Source organism: Procambarus clarkii, chromosome 20 (genome assembly GCF_040958095.1).
Source record: "Procambarus clarkii isolate CNS0578487 chromosome 20, FALCON_Pclarkii_2.0, whole genome shotgun sequence".
Lineage (NCBI taxonomy): Eukaryota > Metazoa > Arthropoda > Malacostraca > Decapoda > Cambaridae > Procambarus > Procambarus clarkii.
The window spans coordinates 11691019-11711730 of record NC_091169.1 but is presented as its reverse complement, the minus strand read 5'-3'; the positions used below and the strand labels follow the sequence as shown (position 1 = coordinate 11711730).

Below are 20712 nucleotides of genomic sequence, written 5' to 3'. Positions count from 1 at the left end.
CTTAATCCGCTTGACCATCACGACCGGACATAAGGAAGTGATAGCCGAGGCTATATGAACCACTTCCCCGCCGGCACTCGGATGGTAATCTTGGGCATAGCATTTTATCAAATCACCTCATTCTTTGGGGCACACGTGAGGAACACAAATGCAAACAAGCCTGAATGGTCCCCAGGACTATATACAACTGAAAACTCACACCCCAGAAGTGACTCGAACCCATACTCCCACAACTGGTATGTACAGGGACGCCTTAATCCGCTTGACCATCACGACCGGACATAAGGAAGTGATAGCCGAGGCTATATGAACCACTTCCCCGCCGGCACTCGGATGGTAATCTTGGGCATAGCATTTTATCAAATCACCTCATTCTTTGGGGCACACGTGAGGAACACAAATGCAAACAAGCCTGAATGGTCCCCAGGACTATATACAACTGAAAACTCACACTAGGATTAAGCGGATTAAGGCGTCCCTGTACATACCAGTTGTGGGAGTATGGGTTCGAGTCACTTCTGGGGTGTGAGTTTTCAGTTGTATATAGTCCTGGGGACCATTCAGGCTTGTTTGCATTTGTGTTCCTCACGTGTGCCCCAAAGAATGAGGTGATTTGATAAAATGCTATGCCCAAGATTACCATCCGAGTGCCGGCGGGGAAGTGGTTCATATAGCCTCGGCTATCACTTCCTTATGTCCGGTCGTGATGGTCAAGCGGATTAAGGCGTCCCTGTACATACCAGTTGTGGGAGTATGGGTTCGAGTCACTTCTGGGGTGTGAGTTTTCAGTTATATATATATATATATATATATATATATATATATATATATATATATATATATATATATATATATATATATATAGATATATATATATGTCGTACCTAGTAGCCAGAACGCACTTCTCAGCCTACTATGCAAGGCCCGATTTGCCTAATAAGCCAAGTTTTCCTGAATTAATATATTTTCTCTAATTTTTTTCTTATGAAATGATAAAGCTACCCATTTCATTATGTATGAGGTCAATTTTTTCTTATTGGAGTTAAAATTAACGTAGATATATGATCGAACCTAACCAACCCTACCTAACCTAACCTATCTGTATAGGCTAGGTTAGGTTAGGTAGCCGAAAAAGTTAGGTTAGGTTAGGTAGGTTAGGTTGTCGAAAAACAATTAATTCATGAAAACGTGGCTTATTAGGCAAATCGGGCCTTGCATAGTAGGCTGAGAAGTGCGTTCTGGCTACACGGTACGACATATATATATATATATATAAATATAACCCGTTTGTTATTGTGTAAGTTCGTAAATGAGAAATGGAGGAAAATAGAGAGATTTTTTTAAAATTTAACAAAAAATCTAAGGGTAAAAATCAACAGATTCATAGGATAAATGCAACCAATGAAATAAAGTTCATTGTGTAATTGCGTTCACTCACCCCCACCCTTCCTTCCCTCACTGCTTCTCTTTCACTGCATCTCCCCCTCACTGCCTCTCCCCCTCACTGCCTCTCCCCCTCAATGCCTCTCCCCCTCACTGCATCTCCCCCTCACTGCCTCTCCCCCTCACTGCATCTCCCCCTCACTGCCTCTCCCCCTCAATGCCTCACTGCCTCTCCCCCTCACTGCCTCTTCTCCTCACTGCCTCTCCCCCTCACTGCCACTCCCCCTCACTGCCTCTCCCCCTCACTGCCTCTCCCCCTCAATGCCTCTTCCCCTCACTGCCTCTTCCCCTCACTGCCTCTCCCCCTCACTACCTCTTCCCCTCACTGCCTCTTCCTCTCACTGCCTCTCCCCCTCACTGCCTCTTCCCCTCACTGCCTCTTCCCCTCACTGCCTCTTCCCCTCACTGCCTCTCCCCCTCACTGCCTCTCCCCCTCAATGCCTCACTGCCTCTCCCCCCTCACTGCCTCTTCCCCTCACTGCCTCTCCCCCTCACTGCCTCTCCCCCTCAATGCCTCGCTGCGCCTCACCCTCACTGCCTCTTCCCCTCACTGCCTCTCCCCCTCACTACCTCTCCCCCTCAATGCCTCTCCCCCTCACTGCCTCTTCCCCTCACTGCCTCTTCCCCTCACTGCCTCTCCCCCTCACTGCCTCTCCCCCTCACTGCCTCTCCCCCTCACTGCCTCTCCCCCTCACTGCCTCTCCCCCTCAATGCCTCACTGCCTCTCCCCCTCACTGCCTCTCCCCCTCACTGCCTCTTCCCCTCACTGCCTCTTCCCCTCACTGCCTCTTCCCCTCACTGCCTCTTCCCCTCACTGCCTCTCCCCCTCACTGCCTCTCCCCCTCACTGCCTCTCCCCCTCACTGCCTCTCCCCCTCACTGCCTCTCCCCCTCACTGCCTCTTCCCCTCACTGCCTCTTCCCCTCACTGCCTCTTCCCCTCACTGCCTCTCCCTCACTGCCTCTCCCCTCACTGCCTCTCCCCCTCACTGCCTCTCCCCCTCACTGCCTCTTCCCCTCACTGCCTCTTCCCCTCACTGCCTCTTCCCCTCACTGCCTCTCCCCCTCACTGCCTCTTCCCCTCACTGCCTCTTCCCCTCACTGCCTCTTCCCCTCACTGCCTCTCCCCCTCACTGCCTCTTCCCCCTCACTGCCTCTTCCCCTCACTGCCTCTTCCCCTCACTGCCTCTCCCCTCACTGCCTCTCCCCTCACTGCCTCTTCCCCTCACTGCCTCTTCCCCTCACTGCCTCTTCCTCTCACTGCCTCCCCCCCTCACTGCCTCCCCCCTCACTGCCTCTTCCCCTCACTGCCTCTCCCCTCACTGCCTCTCCCCTCACTGCCTCTCCCACTCACTGCCTCTTCCCCTCACTGCCTCTTCCCCTCACTGCCTCTCCTCCTCACTGCCTCTCCACCTCACTGCCTCTTCCCCTCACTGCCTCTTCCCCTCACTGCCTCTTCCCCTCACTGCCTCTCTCCCTCACTGCCTCTTCCCCTCACTGCCTCTTCCCCTCACTGCCTCTCCCCCTCACTGCTTCCCCCCTCACTGCCTCTTCCCCTCACTGCCTCTTCCCCTCACTGCCTCTCCCCCTCACTGCCTCTCCCCCTCACTGCCTCTCCCCCCTCACTGCCTCTCCCCCTCACTGCCTCTCCCCTCACTGCCTCTCCCCTCACTGCCTCTCCCCTCACTGCCTCTCCCCTCACTGCCTCTTCCCCTCACTGCATCTCCCCCTCACTGCCTCTCCCCCTCACTGCCTCTGCCCCTCAATGCCTCTGCCCCTCAATGCCTCTTCCCCTCACTGCCTCTAGCTCTCACTGCCTCTACCTCTCACTGCCTCTCCCCCTCACTGCCTCTTCCCTTCACTGCCTCTCCCCTCACTGCCTCTCCCCCTCAATGCCTCTCCCCCTCACTGCCTCTCCCCCTCACTGCCTCTTCCCCTCACTGCCTCTTCCCCTCACTGCCTCTCCCCCTCACTGCCTCTCCCCCTCAATGCCTCACTGCCTCTCCCCCCTCACTGCCTCTTCCCCTCACTGCCTCTCCCCCTCACTGCCTCTCCCCCTCAATGCCTCTCCCCCTCACTGCCTCTCCCCCTCACTGCCTCTCCCCCTCACTGCTTCTCCCCCTCACTGCCTCTCCCCCTCACTGCCTCTCCCCCTCACTGCCTCTTCCCCTCACTGCCTCTTCCCCTCACTGCCTCTCCCCCTCACTGCCTCTCCCCCTCACTGCCTCTGCCCCTCACTGCCTCTCCCCCTCACTGCCTCTCCCCCTCACTGCCTCTCCCCCTCAATGCCTGCCATCCCTCCCTCACTGCCTTCCTCATAACATGAGAACAGCAGGCTATGGAGGAGGGGGAGCTACTAACGGGGTCGGGAGCTACTAACGGGGTCGGGAACTACTAACGGGGTCGGGAACTACTAACGGGGTCGGGAACTACTAACGGGGTGGAGGCTGTGTAGAGGCGGACATGTATGTCAGCACCTGCTCACATATGCCAGCTGTGCATAATTCATAAATAAAACTATATTTGTTTAATTAATAAATAGGAAATCATATAACATGTTAATGATTTATAATGTATATTAATATATGAAAATTACCATATTTTGGCATAAATATTTTTCAACTAAGATTAAAATTTGTAATACAATATGGGCGATAAGTTTGGCAACCATCGCCTGGTTAGCAAATCCTTCCTTACAGCCTCCCTCACCACTCCACCAAAAGAGGGAGGGGGGAGAATTAGTGAGAGAGGAGAAATAGTGGGAGAGGGGGAGAATTAGTGAGAAAGGGAGGGAGGGGAAGGTAGGGAGAGATGCTAGGAGGAAAGTAGTGAGGGAGAATGGGAGAATTAGGGAGGGAGGGAAAGGCAGGCTGCCTGCCTCTCTGCCTGCCTGCCTTTCTGCCTGCCTTTCTGCCTGCCTCTCTGCCTTTCTGCCTGCCTGCCTGCCTGCCTCTCTGCCTGCCTCTCTGCCTGCCTGCCTGCCTGCCTGCCTGCCTGCCTGCCTCTCTGCCTGCCTGCCTGCCTCTCTGCCTGCCTGCCTGCCTCTCTGCCTGCCTCTCTGCCTGGCTGCCTCTCTGCCTGCCTGCCTGCCTCTCTGCCTCTGCCAGCCTGCCTCTCTGCTTTTCCCTCCCTCCCTAATTCTCCCATCCCCACCTCACTACTTTCTGCCTACTTCCCCCTCCCTTTCTCACTAATTCTCCCTCTCTAATTCTCCCCCTCTCTCTCATACTGTCTCCCACCTAAGCTACCATCCATCCATCCACCCACCAGTCAGCAATCACTGACGCAATGCGTGCATTTGGAGCCGACATGGTGCACAGATGTTTCTTGATTGTGCAGATATGTAAAACAAAATCACAGAATGAACTCTTCAGCCTCATGACAAATCAAAATAACAGGAATAATGGGCCGTGAATCTGTGAAATCACAGGAAATCTGTGAAAAATGGACCATCTCCCACCCATCACCACGGGCCGGCGCAATGCTTGGCGGACCGCTTCCTACCCGAACTTTGTTCATGTAACATGACTCCCCAACCCCAATCGGGAAACTGGAAGTTTCGGATAACTAAAGTCCGGAAACCAAGTGGTGCACTGTATATATATATATATATATATATATATATATATATATATATATATATATATATATATATATATATATATATATATATATATATATATGTCGTACCTAGTAGCCAGAACGCACTTCTCAGCCTACTATGCAAGGCCCAATTTGCCTAATAAGCCAAGTTTTCATGAATTAATTGTTTTTCGACTACCTAACCTACCTAACCTAACCTAACCTAACTTTTTCCGCTACCTAACCTATAGAGATAGGTTAGGTTAGGTTAGGTAGGGTTGGTTAGGTTCGGTCATATATCTACGTTAATTTTAACTCCAATAAAAAAAAATTGACCTCAAACATAATGAATTGGGTAGCTTTATGATTTCATAAGAAAAAAATTAGAGAAAATATATTATTTCAGGAAAACTTGGCTTACTAGGCAAATCGGGCCTTGCATAGTAGGCTGAGAAGTGCGTTCTGGCTACTAGGTACGACATATATATATATATGACTGCATATTCTGTATTTACTATCTTCTGATTTAGGGCTTCTATCCCTCTATTTTTTTAGCATCAGGACTGAAAGAGGAGTTCTCCAAAATTCATTTTCGTAATTTCAAGGTGAAGAAAAGAAGAAACCCCCTTAGGAGTTTTATTTGCTAATTTTTATATGGGAACGATCGAAGACAGAGTCTTCAGTAGCAGACAAAAACCAACTGTATATTGCCGTTATGTAGATGACATATTCGTAATAGTAAAAAACTCAGATGAACTAATTGATCTAAAAAGCCTTCTAGAGAGTGTGTCAGTACTCCGATTTACACATGAAAATAGTGAAAATAACAGTCTGCCATTCTTGGATGTACTAATAACAAAAACAGGAACCTCTTCAAGCATCAACGTATATACTAAGCCCACCAACTTAGGATTATGCCTGAACAGTAGAAGTGAGTGCCCCCAAAGATACAAAGCCAGTGTTCTCAAGGCTTATATTCGTTGAGCGCTTACCCACTGCTCTGAATGGAGCAACGTGAGTAGAGAGTTTGAAAGAGTAACTCAGGTATTGGTGAACAACGGGTATAGCAACGCGGAAATAAACGTTGCTATAAGAAGACACTTGGACCGATGGTATAATCCTGAACCTAGAACAGAAACCACAATACCTCCAATAAAATTATATTACAAATCAACCATGCACAGTGGACATATAAAAGAGGAAAGAATAATGAAAGAAATCATCCGTAAAGGAGTAAAAAGCATTACTCCTAACCAAAACATAGACCTGATCATATTCTACAAAACCAAGAAGGCTTCCGAACTCCTTATCAAAAACAGCCTGAAGCCGACGGAGAAACCTCTACAGCAGTCAAGCGTTGTATACATGTACTCTTGCCCCCACGAAGGATGTAACCTTCAATCTAAGTACATAGGTATGACGTCGACCAAGCTGACGAGGCGTTTGACATGCCATCTTCTATCCGGTGCCCCCAGGAATCACACAAGACAAGCCCATGACATCACCCTAACAAGAGAAATGTTGAACAAAAATACCTCTATAATAGACAAAACCCAAGATGCAAGAAGATTACAAATTCTTGAAGCAATTCACATAAGAATAGAACAACTTACCATAAACACCCAAATCACGGAACTATTTACTCTACCCACCATGAGAGTAAGGACAAGACCAGAACATAATGATGCCAACACAGAAGACACTGTTCAACAGTCCAATTACACCTGATTAATCTTTGTATGTAGATAGGAGCTGCCTCGTTTGGGCCAATAGGCCTTCCGCAGTTATTTCTATTCTTATGTTTCACCCCCCCATTTATCCCCTTATGTATCCCCCATGTTTTCACCTTTATTGTCATATCACCTGACCCAGTGCGGGTATAAATCAACCAGTTCTGAAAAATCTTTTCACTTGAGAATGAACCATGGAGGTTCGAAACGTGTAAATTGTATAAATAAGTGTAATACATTCTATAGTAATTCACTTCTTTTCTTCACCTTGAATTTACGAAAATGAGTTTTGGAGAACTCCTCTTTCAGCTAAGCCCTGATGCTAAGAAAATTGTTAGAGGGATAGAAGCCCTAAATCAGAAGATAGTAAATACAGAATATGCAGTCATATTCAATGAGACGAGACATGTTTAAAAGAAAACCTGCTGCCAGTATACACCAATATATATATTAGTATATTTTGGTAGCAGTCTTTCCTGTAGACATATATTATTAAATATGACCAAAAAAGTAAGATTAATAATTCTAACACGAATTTTCTCAATATTTCTTATGGATCTTTTCACTGTTGATGGTAATTGAAAAATCAATTCTCCAAAATTCATTTTTATTTCTAGTCTGACGCGACACTTAAACGTGTCTCGTAATAACTTATTACATTCTCAAAGACTTTAGTTTACACACACACAACTATATCCTGCAAACACTAAACAGAGTTTAAACAGCTTTGATTTTATACCTGCATTTGGGTGAGGTGATATGTTACAACAGTTTTTGGATGAGGTGAAAATAAACTTTCAACACAAGACAGAACACGAAACAATGGGTATAACCTTTTGTAAGTTAAAGGGAAGAATGGAAGTAACTGCAAAGGGCCTATTGGCCCATATTTCTTGATGCTTCTATATTGGTGCGGAGTCTTGAAGTGGGTAGAATATAGTTGTGCATTAATTGGCTGTTGATTGCTGGTGTCGAGTTCTTAATGTGTAGTGCCTTGCAGATATCAAGCCGCCTGCTATTGCTGTATCTATCAATGATTTCTGTGTTTTTTGTTAAGACTTCTCTGGTGATGGTCTGGTTGTGGGAAGAGATTGTATGTTCCTTAACCCTTAAAGTGCGCATCACATCATATGAAGTGTAAATTGTTCTACCAGTCAACTGCGCTTCACGTCATATGACGATTATGGGTACCGCACACGATTTGAATGGCCCGCGGTGTAGCTGGGGGGCCCATACGCTGCCCAAGGGCTATAGTAAACAGCGGCCATTTTGAAAAAAATTCCCACTCACGAACCGAAGGCTTGGGAGGCCTCAGTTTAGCGAGAGTCACCAGGGCGAGCGCACGGTCAAACGCCTCACGGGCACGCACCACTCAATCCCTCACCCCAGAGCAAATAGCCCACGAATTATTCTCTGAAGGTGAAGAAAGTGTGTTTGATGATTCAGACGACGATGAGGATTATACACAGTTGTCGGGTGATAGCAGCAGCAGTGAGAGTGACAATGCTCCCCATGCCATGGCGAGGCCTCTACGCTCACCCATGCCTCCTCGGCCAGTTTCTACCCCAATTCTACCACGACCTCACAGTTCCTGTGGATATTTTCTGTTTGAGGGTGACGAGTCAGAGGAAGGTGACTCCTTTTCTGGGTTTAGTGACTCAGATCATAGTTTTATTGAGCCTGTGGCTGGTACCAGTGGTGTAACTGGACGAGAAATTGTCGCGTCAGCAGCATCTCGACCAGCCAAGCGCCACCGCATGGCACCACATGAGGGACCAAGACCCTCGTGTTCACGTGCATCCACCTCACGTGCATCCACCTCACGTGCATCCACCTCATGTGCACCCACCTCACGTGCACCCACCTCACCTGCACCCACCTCACCTGCACCCACCTTACGTGCACCCACCTCACGTGCACGTAGCCGCCGTGCTTCTCGCAGACGGTATTCAGCTCCTGGTCGCCGGTATGCATCGCTTCCTCGCCGTCTTTCCTCTGCATCTCGCAGGACGCCTGGTGTACTTGAGTGGAGTGATGGTGACGATCTTATGCCTAATATTCCTTACTTTGACGATAAAGATGTAGGGATTACAAACCTTTTCCCTAATCAAGGTGAGGACATGGCTGAGATGGAATATTTTACAGCATTCTATGATGAACCACTCATGGAATACATTGTACACCAAACGAACCTGCATGCTGCTTACCTGATTGAGAGGGAAATCACAGAATCTTCACGACTGCAGCGTTGGAAAAATACCACAGTTGCGGAAATGTATGTGTTTTTGACACTCTGTTTGTTGATGAAGCACTGTCACAAACATGCAATAAGTGACTATTGGAGCAAGGACCATACAATACCAACACCTTTATTCGGGAAATATATGTCACGAGACAGGTTTCAGATACTCCTCAGGTGTCTACATTTTGGAAGTGTTCAGGACCGAACAGCTGATGATAGACTGTGGCGAGTGAGGCACTACATGAACGATGTTATTGGAAAATTCAGAGATTTTTACGTACCAGCACAGAAGCTGGTGGTTGATGAATCTCTCGTACTTTTCAAGGGACGTGTTCCATTCAAACAGTACATTACCTCAAAACGAAACCGATTTGGCCTGAATTTTTTTGTTCTTTGTGATTGTGAGACAGGATACGTGTTACACATGATTCTGTACTCGGCTAGTGATGTAGACATTCCCGGTAACGATGAACATGGATTCTCGGGGAGTGTAGTGAAGACCATCATGGCTCCGTGGATGAACAAGGGACACATTTTATACACGGGTAATTACTATACAAGTCCCTTGCTAGCTCGGTTCTTGCTAGAAAATAGAACCGGATTGGTTGGTACAGTAAAGCCACAACGAAGGCAAATGCCTGTGTTTGACAACGACATTGCAGTTGGTGAGTGTCAGAGAAGGAAAAGTGATAACATTCTGTCAGTTCGGTGGAAAGACAAAAGAGAGGTGAACTTGTTGACAACAATTCATGATGGAACAATGGTGAACAGTGGGAAAGTGAACCATAAAACAAACACACCACTATATAAGCCAGACTGTGTTTTAGACTATAATATCAACATGCGGTTGATTGATAAATCAGACATGATGATTGGCACTGCAGAGTGTGTGCGGAAGACATGTAGGTGGACGAAAAAAGTGTTCTTCCATCTTGTAGACATGAGCATGCTGAACTGTTTCAACATGTACCTTGTGAGAACTGGACGTAAGCCCACTTTCCGTGACTTTGTATTTGATGCTGCAATACAGTTACTGTATTAGGAAAGTTTGCAAAAGATGTCCCAGGTATTCAGCGGCCCATCATAAACCCACTGTTGCAGCATGCTGGTACTCCACGCCTCGCTCACACTGAAGGCTTCCTAGCACACAGACTTAAGTATTTGCCACCTGGTGTGAAGCGTGCAATAGCCCAACGTGATTGCTTGGTGTGTAAAACAACGACACGTAGAGACAAGAAACGGAAGCTTGTGCAAACATGGTGTGAAACGTGTGGTATCCCATTATGTGCTGTCGACTGCTTCAATGACTACCACAGTCTAGAAAACTTCTAAATGTGCTTCAAAGTGTGTATAGCGTGTGCGAGTGTGTAAATATGTAAACATATAAGCAGATAGCGTGTGCGTGTGTGTAAATACAGTGGTACCTCGCATAACGAATTTAATCCATTCTAACGCCGCTGTCGTCATGTGAAACCGGCGTCATGCAAAACAATTTTCCCCACCCAAAACAATGTAAATACAAATAATCCGTTCCACCCCCTAAAACAACAATATGACATTATACACTGGTAATATTATACTGTACATGTTAAATAAATGTTTGTTTGACTGTTTCCATGTGTATATTCACTTTACCTTATGAAGAGTCGTTGCTGGCTTGAGGGAGCCGATCGGGAGGGAGGGAGGAGAGGGCTTATGGGGAGGAGGGAGACACCACCTCTGGGTCAGGCGGGCTCGCTCTCTTTGGGAATTTAACCCCACTAGAACCGGGTTGTGGTTCAATATCACTAGCACGTCTCTTCCCACCCTGTCCACTGACCATACCGCGTGTCACTTGCTGTTGTCTTCGTTTGAGGATGTCCCTAAATCGAGACAGCACATTGTCATTAAACAGGTTCACGCACCGTGTTGTCACCGCCTTATCAGGGTGATGCTTTTCCGCAAATGCTGTCACCTTTTCGAACATGCCCAGCACGTCCCTGATCTCACTAGATGGGATAGCATCCTCGCAGACCTCCTCCTCCCCCGATGAGAGCTCCTGTACCTCCTGTTGCACCAGCTCTTTCTGCAGTTCCAGGAGTTCCTCGGTGGTCAGTTCATCACTGTGCTCCTCCACCAACTCCTGCACATCAGCGGCATCCGCCTCCAGACCCAGTGTGTGTGTCCCAGAGCGACAATATCATCCACTAAAAGAGCCTCCGGGTCATCCACAGGTGCGGATGCAGATGCAGGTGCAGGACCGAAACCTTCGAAGTCTCGCTCAGGGACACCCTCAGGCCACAAGTTTCGCCATGCAGAGTGTAGGGTTCTCCGTGACACCCCTTCCCAGGCCTTATCTATCAAACGCAAGGCCCCCATGATATTGAACTGCTCCTTCCAGAATTGTCTGAGGGTCAGCTCTGTGGTGTCAATCACATGAACACATCTCTCCAACAAGGCCTTCATATAGAGCTTCTTAAAGTTAGCAATGACCTGCTGATCCATGGGTTGGAGGAGTGGCGTGGTGTTTGGAGGAAGAAACTTGATGGTGATCAACTGATTTTCAGGGAACAGATCATCTTGCAGTTGGCGAGGATGCGCAGGTGCATTATCGAGCACAAGCAAGGCCTTATGTGGTAACTGCTTGTCGACGAGATAATTTCTCACTGTGGGGCCGAAAACGTCATTTACCCACTCACTAAAGAAGATCTGCGTGACCCAGGACCTCTTGTTCGACCTCCACATCACATTCAGCCGTGTCTTGTGACCCTTAAAATCCTTGAACACTCGTGGATTTTCTGAGTGATAGACGAGCAGCGGCTTGACCTTGCAATCGCCACTTGCATTGGCGCAGAGCACGAGAGTAAGGCGATCCTTCATCGGTTTGTGGCCAGGCAATGATTGTTCCTCTTGCGTGATGTAGGTCCTCTTCGTCAGTTTTTTCCAAAAAAGGCCGGTCTCGTCACAATTGAAAACTTGTTGTGGCAGAAACTGCTCCTGATCAACAAATTTCTGGAACTCTGGCACAAAAGCCTCAGCAGCAAGTTTATCAGAGCTGGCAGCCTCCCCATGTCGCACAACACTGTGTATACCACTCCTTTTCTTAAAGTTCTCAAACCAGCCACGGCTTGCCCTAAATACCTCCTCATCTTCAGACGACGCACCTGGTATCTTCCTGACAAGGTCCACATACAGCATCCTAGCCTTAGCGCAAACGATAGCTTCAGAGACACAATCGCCATGCAATTGTCGTTCATTCATCCACACCAGCAGTAGCCGTTCCACATCTTCCAGGAGTTTTGGACGTTTGCTGGTGAGCTTGCTAACTCCTTTGGCCATGTCAAGCGTCTTATATTTATCCTTGCCCTTCAGTATGGTGGATATTGTTGAGGGAGCCCTGCCATACTCCCTGGCAAGATCAACCACACGAATACCACGCTCGTGCTTTGCTATGATCTCTTTCTTCACTTCCACAGTGATTGCCTCTTTCTTCCCCTTGCAAACTCCTGCTTTCGCAGGCTGCTTCTTGGACGACATCGTGCGTTCAGAATTGTAGTCACAAAACCACGAAAAAAAAAACACGAATATCAGAATTGTGTGTGGAGCGATACAGACGGATACTGGTCGTGTGAGACACCAATACAACACTGTAGACAGTGGCGGCGTGACCCCACCATGTGGTGTTGACGTTACACAAACGAGCGTTCGTCATATGGGACGATTTCTCGCCGATCGGGCCAGTCGTTACCCAAAATATTCGCCTTGTGGGGCGATCATTATGCAAGGTACCACTGTATATACAAATATAAGCAGAACATACAATATAATAGACTGTAATGATATATTATATTGTCGTAATTGAAAACATATGTGTGCGCCTGTGTATACTCAAATATGCAACAATTATTGATACAAAATATGTTCAAACATTATTTGAAACACAATTAATGAAAAAAATTGGATAAAATGCGCCTAGACATTGTAAATAAATAGTGCGAAAATATATTTGTGGCAACTCTGGCTGTTTGAGGACCACGCGCAACGCCTCTGGGGCGTGTACTGCATGAGCGAACATGCAGATTGTGACGTCATCGCTGAGCTTTCCGGCTCTATTGCAACAAAAGTAAGTACAATAGATTTTTTTTATTTATTTTTCCCGTGATCAGTGAACACAACTTAACAGATTAGCAAAAAAAAAACAAAAATTTTTTTTTTCAAAATGACATGCGCCTGTGGGGATGGCAGGATATTAGACCCCGAGCATGTTAAGGGTTAATGGAGCCCTGTTGCTTATGCATCGTTAATTGCCTGGAAAGAGATTAACGATGCATAAGCAACAGGGCTCCATTAAGGAACATATAATCTCTTCGCACAACCAAACCATCACCAGAGAAGTCTTAACAAAAAACACGGAAATCATCGATAGATACAGCGATAGCAGGCGGCTTGATATCTGCGAGGCACTACACATTAAGAAGTCGACACCAGCAATCAACAGCTAATTAATGCACAACTATATTCTACCCACTTCAAGACTCCGCACCAATATAGAAGCATCAAGAAATATGGGCCAATAGGCCCTTTGCAGTTACTTCCATTCTTCCCTTTAACTTACAAAAGATTATACCCATTGTTTCGTGTTCTGTCTTGTGTTGAAAGTTTGTTTTCACATCATCCAAAAACTGTTGTAACATATCACCTCACCCAAATGCAGGTATAAAATCAAAGCTGTTTAAACTCTGTTTAGTGTTTGCAGGATATAGTTGTGTGTGTATAAACTAAAGTCTTTGAAAATGTAATAAGTTATTACGAAGCACGTTCAAGTGTCGCGTCAGACTAGAAATAAAAATGAATTTTGGAAAATTGATTTTTCAATTACCATCAACAGTGAAAAGAACCATAAGAAATATTGAGAAAATTCGTGTTAGAATTATTAATCTTACTTTTTCGGTCATATTTAACAATAATATATATATATATATATATATATATATTAGTATATTTTGGTAGCAGTCTTTCCTGTAGACATATATTATTAAATATGATCGAAAAAGTAAGATTAATAATTCTAACACGAATTTTCTCAATCTTTCGTACATTACGCTTCACTGTTGGAGGTAAATAAAAAATCACTTCTCCAAAATTCATTTTTATTTCTAGTCTGACGCGACACGGGCGCGTTTCGTAAAACTTATTACATTTTCAAAGACTTCACAAATACACAACTGATTAGAACTTACGTATCTCTGATTTTATATCTACATTTGAGTGAGGTGGGAGGGGTGATGTGGCATTAACACAAGACAGAACAAGAGGGGATATTAATAGGGTATTAAAAGTATCAACACAAGACAGAACAGAAACAATGGGTATTGAATAGAAGTGTTTGTAGAAAGCCTATTGGTCCATATTTCTTGATGCTTCTATATTGGAGCGGAGTCTTGAGGTGGGTAGAATATAGTTGTGCAATAATTGGCTGTTGATTGCTGGTGTTGACTTCTTGATGTGTAGTGCCTCGCAAACGTCAAGCCGCCTGCTATCGCTGTATCTATCGATGATTTCTGATAAACAACACAGAAATCATCGATAGATAAAGCGATAGTAGGCGGCTTGACGTTTGCGAGGCACTACACATCAAGAAGTCAACACCAGCAATCAACAGCCAATTATTGCACAACTATATTCTACCCACCTCAAGACTCCGCTCCAATATAGAAGCATCAAGAAATATGGACCAATAGGCTTTCTACAAACACTTCTATTCAATACCCATTGTTTCTGTTCTGTCTTGTGTTGATACTTTTAATACCCCATTAATATCCCCTCTTGTTCTGTCTTGTGTTAATGCCACATCACCCCTCCCACCTCACTCAAATGTAGATATAAAATCAGAGATACGTAAGTTCTAATCAGTTGTGTATTTGTGAAGTCTTTGAAAATGTAATAAGTTTTACGAAACGCGCCCGTGTCGCGTCAGACTAGAAATAAAAATGAATTTTGGAGAAGTGATTTTTGATTTACCTCCAACAGTGAAGCGTAATGTACGAAAGATTGAGAAAATTCGTGTTAGAATTATTAATCTTACTTTTTCGGTCATATTTAATAATATATATATATATATATATATATATATATATATATATATATATATATATATATATATATATATATATATACTCAGTGGAATACATTGTACTTACGATGCTAATCCGTTCCCAGAGACGGATCGTAAGTCGAAGCAATTTTTCCCATGAGAAATAAAGGGAGTTGAATTAATCCGTTCCCCACCCTCCAAAATATTAATATACAAATACATTTTATACTGAATACAATGTTTTTTTCTAACTGCAATACAGTACCAAAGTTTCTCTTACCTTTATGGAGGGTTCTTGATGGCGTATGGAAGATGGTGATGAGGGGGGAGGAGGAGAGTTGCTACTGTTTGGAAGGGGAGTCCCCTTCCATTATCACATCAGGCAGTGATGTTTTCTCTGGGGTACTCTCTCTCCTACATTTTGCCTGAATGCCACTAGGACATGTTTGTGGTTCAGTGCTTGTTTGGCTCACTACAAATTTGTCAAAAGACGTTTGTTTTTCCCTTCATTTTAACATTTGTCTGTAATGATGCATCACAGTGTCATTGAATAGGTTAAGGCAACGACCTACTGCAGTTTGATTTGGGTGAGTCGTTTCAGCAAAGGTTTGCAAGTCTTCCCATGCTGCACACATTTTCTTAATTGTTGAGGAAGAGACCTTCTGTACTGGCACGTCCTCCCCTGAAGAAATTTCCTCAGCTGCCTCTTCTTCCCTACTTGCATTACTACACAACACAAGAGTAAACCGATCTTTCATAGGCTTGTGTCCAGGAAATGACTTCTCCTTCTTGGTAATGTATGTTTTCTTTGGCAATCTTTTCCAGAATAGCCCTGTCTCGTCACAATTAAACACTTGTTGTGGTAGGTATGCCACACTCTGCACAAAATCTTTAAATTCGCCAATGAATCTTTCAGCCGCTGGTTTGTCTGAGCTGGCAGCCTCCCCATGCCTCACAACACTATGAATTCCACTTCTTTTTCTAAATTTCTCAAACCATCCCCTGCTCGCCTTAAACTCTTTCACTTCTGCATCACTCATTCCAGGGGTTTTCTTTAATTAAAAGGTCTTCATGCAATTTTCTTGCCTTTTCACAAATGATGGCCTCCGAAACGCTATCACCCGCTAACTCCTTGTTGTGTATCCAAATTAATAATAACTGTTCAACATCCTCAAGTATTTGTGTTCTATGTTTCGTGATTATTGATACGCCTTTTGCCACTTTAGCACTCATAATGTCCTTTTTATTAGCCAGTATGGTGGATATCGTTGACTGAGATTTGTTGTACTGCCTAGCCAGTTCAACTACCTGCACACCATCTTCATATTTACGAATGATCTCTTGTTTCTGCTCTATGGTCATTCTTACATGGGATCTCATATGTTGAGCCTTACCACTGACTTTCCTGGGACTCATGGCGTGATATATAATAATTACTTTAATGTTCAAAATGCAAAAAATCACCACAAAAGCAGAATTACTTATAGGTGCGATCGTCACTAAATGCGCAGCTGTTGTAAACTGAGGCTGGTCAGCCGCGTGACCAAACTGAGGCAGGTCGGCCGCGTGACCAAACTGAGGCAGGTCGGCCGCGTGACCAAACTGAGGCAGGTCGGCCGCGTGACCAAACTGAGGCAGGTCGGCCGCGTGACCAAACTGAGGCAGGTCGGCCGCGTGACCAAACTGAGGCAGGTCGGCCGCGTGACCAAACTGAGGCAGGTCGGCCGCGTGACCAAACTGAGGCAGGTCGGCCGCGTGACCAAACTGAGGCAGGTCGGCCGCGTGACCAAACTGAGGCAGGTCGGCCGCGTGACCAAACTGAGGCAGGTCGGCCGCGTGACCAAACTGAGGCAGGTCGGCCGCGTGACCGGGAACCACGCGCTCAGTCGACCCGAACATGTACCAACAAATATAGTAAGTCGACAACACCATAGGATGTCGAGTCGCATTTTTCGATGAAATTTACATCGTAACTCAAAATTATCGTAAGTAGGGGCAATCGTATGTCGAGGTGCCACTGTGTGTGTGTAATTACCTAAGTGTAGTTACAGGATGAGAGCTACGCTCGTGGTGTCCCGTCTTCCCAGCACTCTTTGTCATATAACGCTTTGAAACTACTGACGGTCTTGGCCTCCACCACCTTCTCACCTAACTTGTTCCAACCGTCTACCACTCTATTTGCGAAGGTGAATTTTCTTATATTTCTTCGGCATCTGTGTTTAGCTAGTTTAAATCTATGACCTCTTGTTCTTGAAGTGCCAGGTCTCAGGAAATCTTCCCTGTCGATTTTATCAATTCCTGTTACTATTTTGTATGTAGTGATCATATCACGTCTTTTTCTTCTGTCTTCTAGTTTTGGCATGTTTAATGCTTCTAACCTCTCCTCGTAGCTCTTACCCTTCAGTTCTGGGAGCCACTTAGTAGCATGTCTTTGCACCTTTTCCAGTTTGTTGATGTGCTTCTTAAGATATGGGCACCACACAACAGCTGCATATTCTAGCTTTGGCCTAACAAAAGTCATGAACAATTTCTTTAGTATATCGCCATCCATGTATTTAAATGCAATTCTGAAGTTAGAAAGCATAACATAGGCTCCTTGCACAATATTCTTTATGTGGTCCTCAGGTGATAGTTTTCTATCTAGAACCACCCCTAGATTCTTTATCAGAATTCTTTATCAGAATTCTTTAAAGATTTCTCACATAATATATAGGTTGTGTGGGGTCTATGTTCTCCTATTCCACATTCCATAACATGACATTTATTAACATTAAATTCCATTTGCCAAGTGGTGCTCCATCTACTTATTTTGTCCAGGTCTTCTTGAAGGGCATGACAATCATCTAAATTCCTTATCCTTCCTATTATCTTAGCATCATCAGCAAACATGTTCATATAATTCTGTATACCAACTGGTAGATCATTTATGTACACAATAAACATCACTGGTGCAAGAACTGAACCCTGTGGTACTCCACTTGCGACATTTCTCCATTCCGATACATTGCCTCTGATTACTGCCCTCATTTTTCTATCAGTCAGAAAATTTTTCATCCATGATAGAAGCTTACCTGTCACCCCTCCAATATTTTCCAGTTTCCAGAACAACCTCTTATGTGGAACTCTGTCAAAAGCCTTTTTTAGGTCCAGATAGATGCAGTCAACCCAACCATCTCTTTCCTGTAATATCTCTGTGGCTCGATCATAGAAACTGAGTAAATTCGATACACAGGATCTTCCAGATCGAAAACCATACTGTCTGTCTAATATTATATCATTTCTCTCTAGGTGTTCTACCCATTTAATTTTGATTAGTTTTTCCAATACTTTCACTATTACACTTGTCAATGATACAGGTCTATAATTGAGGGGGTCTTCCCTGCTGCCACTTTTGTAGATTGGAACTATGTTAGCCTGTTTCCACCCGTGTGTGTGTGTGTGTGTGTATGTATATATATATATATATATATATATATATATATATATATATATATATATATATATATATATATATATATTATATGCGAAAATATATATATATATGCGAACAAGCCTGAATGGTCCCCAGGACTATATGCGACTGAAAACTCACACCCCAGAAGTGACTCGAACCCATACTCCCAGAAGCAACGCAACAGGTAACTACAGGACACCTTAATCCGCTTGACCATCACGACTGGACATAAGGAAGTGATAGCCGAAGCTATTTGAACCACTTCCCCGCCGGCACGCGGATGGTAATCTTGGGCATAGCATTTTATCAAATCACCTCATTCTTTGGGGCACACGTGAGGAACACAAATGCGAACAAGCCTGAATGTCTGGTCGTGATGGTCAAGCGGATTAAGGCGTCCTGTAGTTACCTGTTGCGTTGCTTCTGGGAGTATGGGTTCGAGTCACTTCTGGGGTGTGAGTTTTCAGTCGCATATAGTCCTGGGGACCATTCAGGCTTGTTCGCATTTGTGTTCCTCACGTGTGCCTCAAAGAATGAGGTGATTTTATAAAATGCTATGCCCAAGATTACCATGCGAGTGCCGGCGGGGAAGTGGTTCAAATAGCTTCGGCTATCACTTCCTTATGTCCGGTCGTGATGGTCAAGCGGATTAAGGTGTCCTGTAGTTACCTGTTGCATTGCTTTTGGGAGTATGGGTTCGAGTCACTTCTGGGGTGTGAGTTTGCAGTCATATATATATATATATTAGTATATTTTGGTAGCAGTCTTTCCTGTAGACATATATTATTAAATATGACCGAAAAAGTAAGATTAATAATTCTAACACGAATTTTCTCGATCTTATGTTTCTTTTCACTGTTGATGGTAATTGAAAAATCAATTCTCCAAAATTCATTTTTATTTCTAGTCTGACACGACACTTGAACGCGTTTCGTAATAACTTAATACATTTTCAAAGACTTTTAGTTCACACACACAACTATTACCTGCAAACACTAAACAGAGTTCTTACTTATGCTATGATTTAAACAGCTTTCATTTTTCATTTTATACCCGCATTTTGGGTGAGGTGATATGTTACAACAGTTTTGGATGAGGTGAACAAAACTTTCAACACAGGATAGAACACAAAACAATGGGTATGGAAGGTAAGAATGGAAGTAATTGCAGAGGGCCTATTGGCCCATATTTCTTGATGCTTCTATATTGGAGCGGAGTCTTGAAGTGAGTAGAATATAGTTGTGCATTAATTGGCTGTTGATTGCTGGTGTTGACTTCTTGATGTGTAGTGCCTCGCACATGTCAAGCCACCTGCTATCGCTGTATCTATCGATGATTTCTGTGTTGTTTGCTAAGATTTCTCTGGTGATGGTTTGGTTGTGGGAAGAGATTATATGTTCCTTAACCCTTAACATGCTCAGGGTCTAATATCCTGCTAACCACACAGGCGCATGTTATTTTGAAAAAAAAAAAATTTTTTTTTTTTGCTAATCTGTTAAGTTCTGTTCACTGATCACGGGAAAAATAAAAAAAAAATTCTATTGTACTTACTTTTGTTGCAATAGAGCCGAGAAGCTCTGCGATGACGTCACAATCTGCATGGTCGCTCATGCAGTACACGCCCGGGAGATGTTGCGCGCGGTCCTCAAACAGCCAGAGTTGCCACAAATATATTTTCGCGCTATTTATTTACAATGTCTAAGCGCATTTTATCTAATTTTTTTTCACTAATTGTGTTTCAAATACTGTTTGAACATATTTTGTATCAATAATTGTTGCATATTTGAGTATACACAGGCGCACACAAATGTTTTCAATTACGGCAATATAATATGTCATTACAGTCTATTATATTATATGTTCTGCTTATATGTTTACATATTTACACACTCGCACACGCTATACACACTTTGAAGCACACTTAGAAGATTTCTAGACTGTGGTAGTCATTGAAGCAGTCGACAGCACATAATGGGATACCACACGTTTCACACCATGTTTGCACAAGCTTCCGTTTCTTGTCTCTACGTGTCGTTGTTTTACACACCAAGCAATCACGTTGGGCTATTGCACGCTTCACACCAGGTGGCAAATACTTAAGTTTGTGTGCTAGGAAGCCTTCAGTGTGAGCGAGGCGTGGAGTACCAGCATGCTGCAACAGTGGGTTTATGATGGGCCGCTGAATACCTG

At 44.6% G+C, this 20712-nt stretch overlaps 1 protein-coding gene across 1 annotated transcript; it reads right to left on the bottom strand.

The window, feature by feature from the left end:
• Positions 1 to 10688: 10688 nt before the first annotated feature.
• LOC123755219 (tigger transposable element-derived protein 1-like) lies at positions 10689 to 12511 on the bottom strand. The gene is made up of 2 exons (XM_069327964.1): positions 11171 to 12511; positions 10689 to 11060 (listed from the first exon to the last, which is right to left on the bottom strand). Exons 1-2 carry the CDS (start codon positions 12509 to 12511, stop codon positions 10689 to 10691), a joined length of 1713 nt encoding a protein of 570 aa, XP_069184065.1.
• Positions 12512 to 20712: the final 8201 nt, after the last annotated feature.

Coding starts and splice junctions, on each gene's coding strand:
- LOC123755219 (XM_069327964.1), bottom strand. CDS start 12,511: ATGTCGTCCAAGAAGCAGCCTGCGAAAGCAGGAGTTTGCAAGGGGAAG. Junction 11,061..11,170: donor CTCTTTTAGTGGATGATATT/GTCGCTCTGGGA, acceptor CTGGAACTGCAG/AAAGAGCTGGTGCAACAGGA.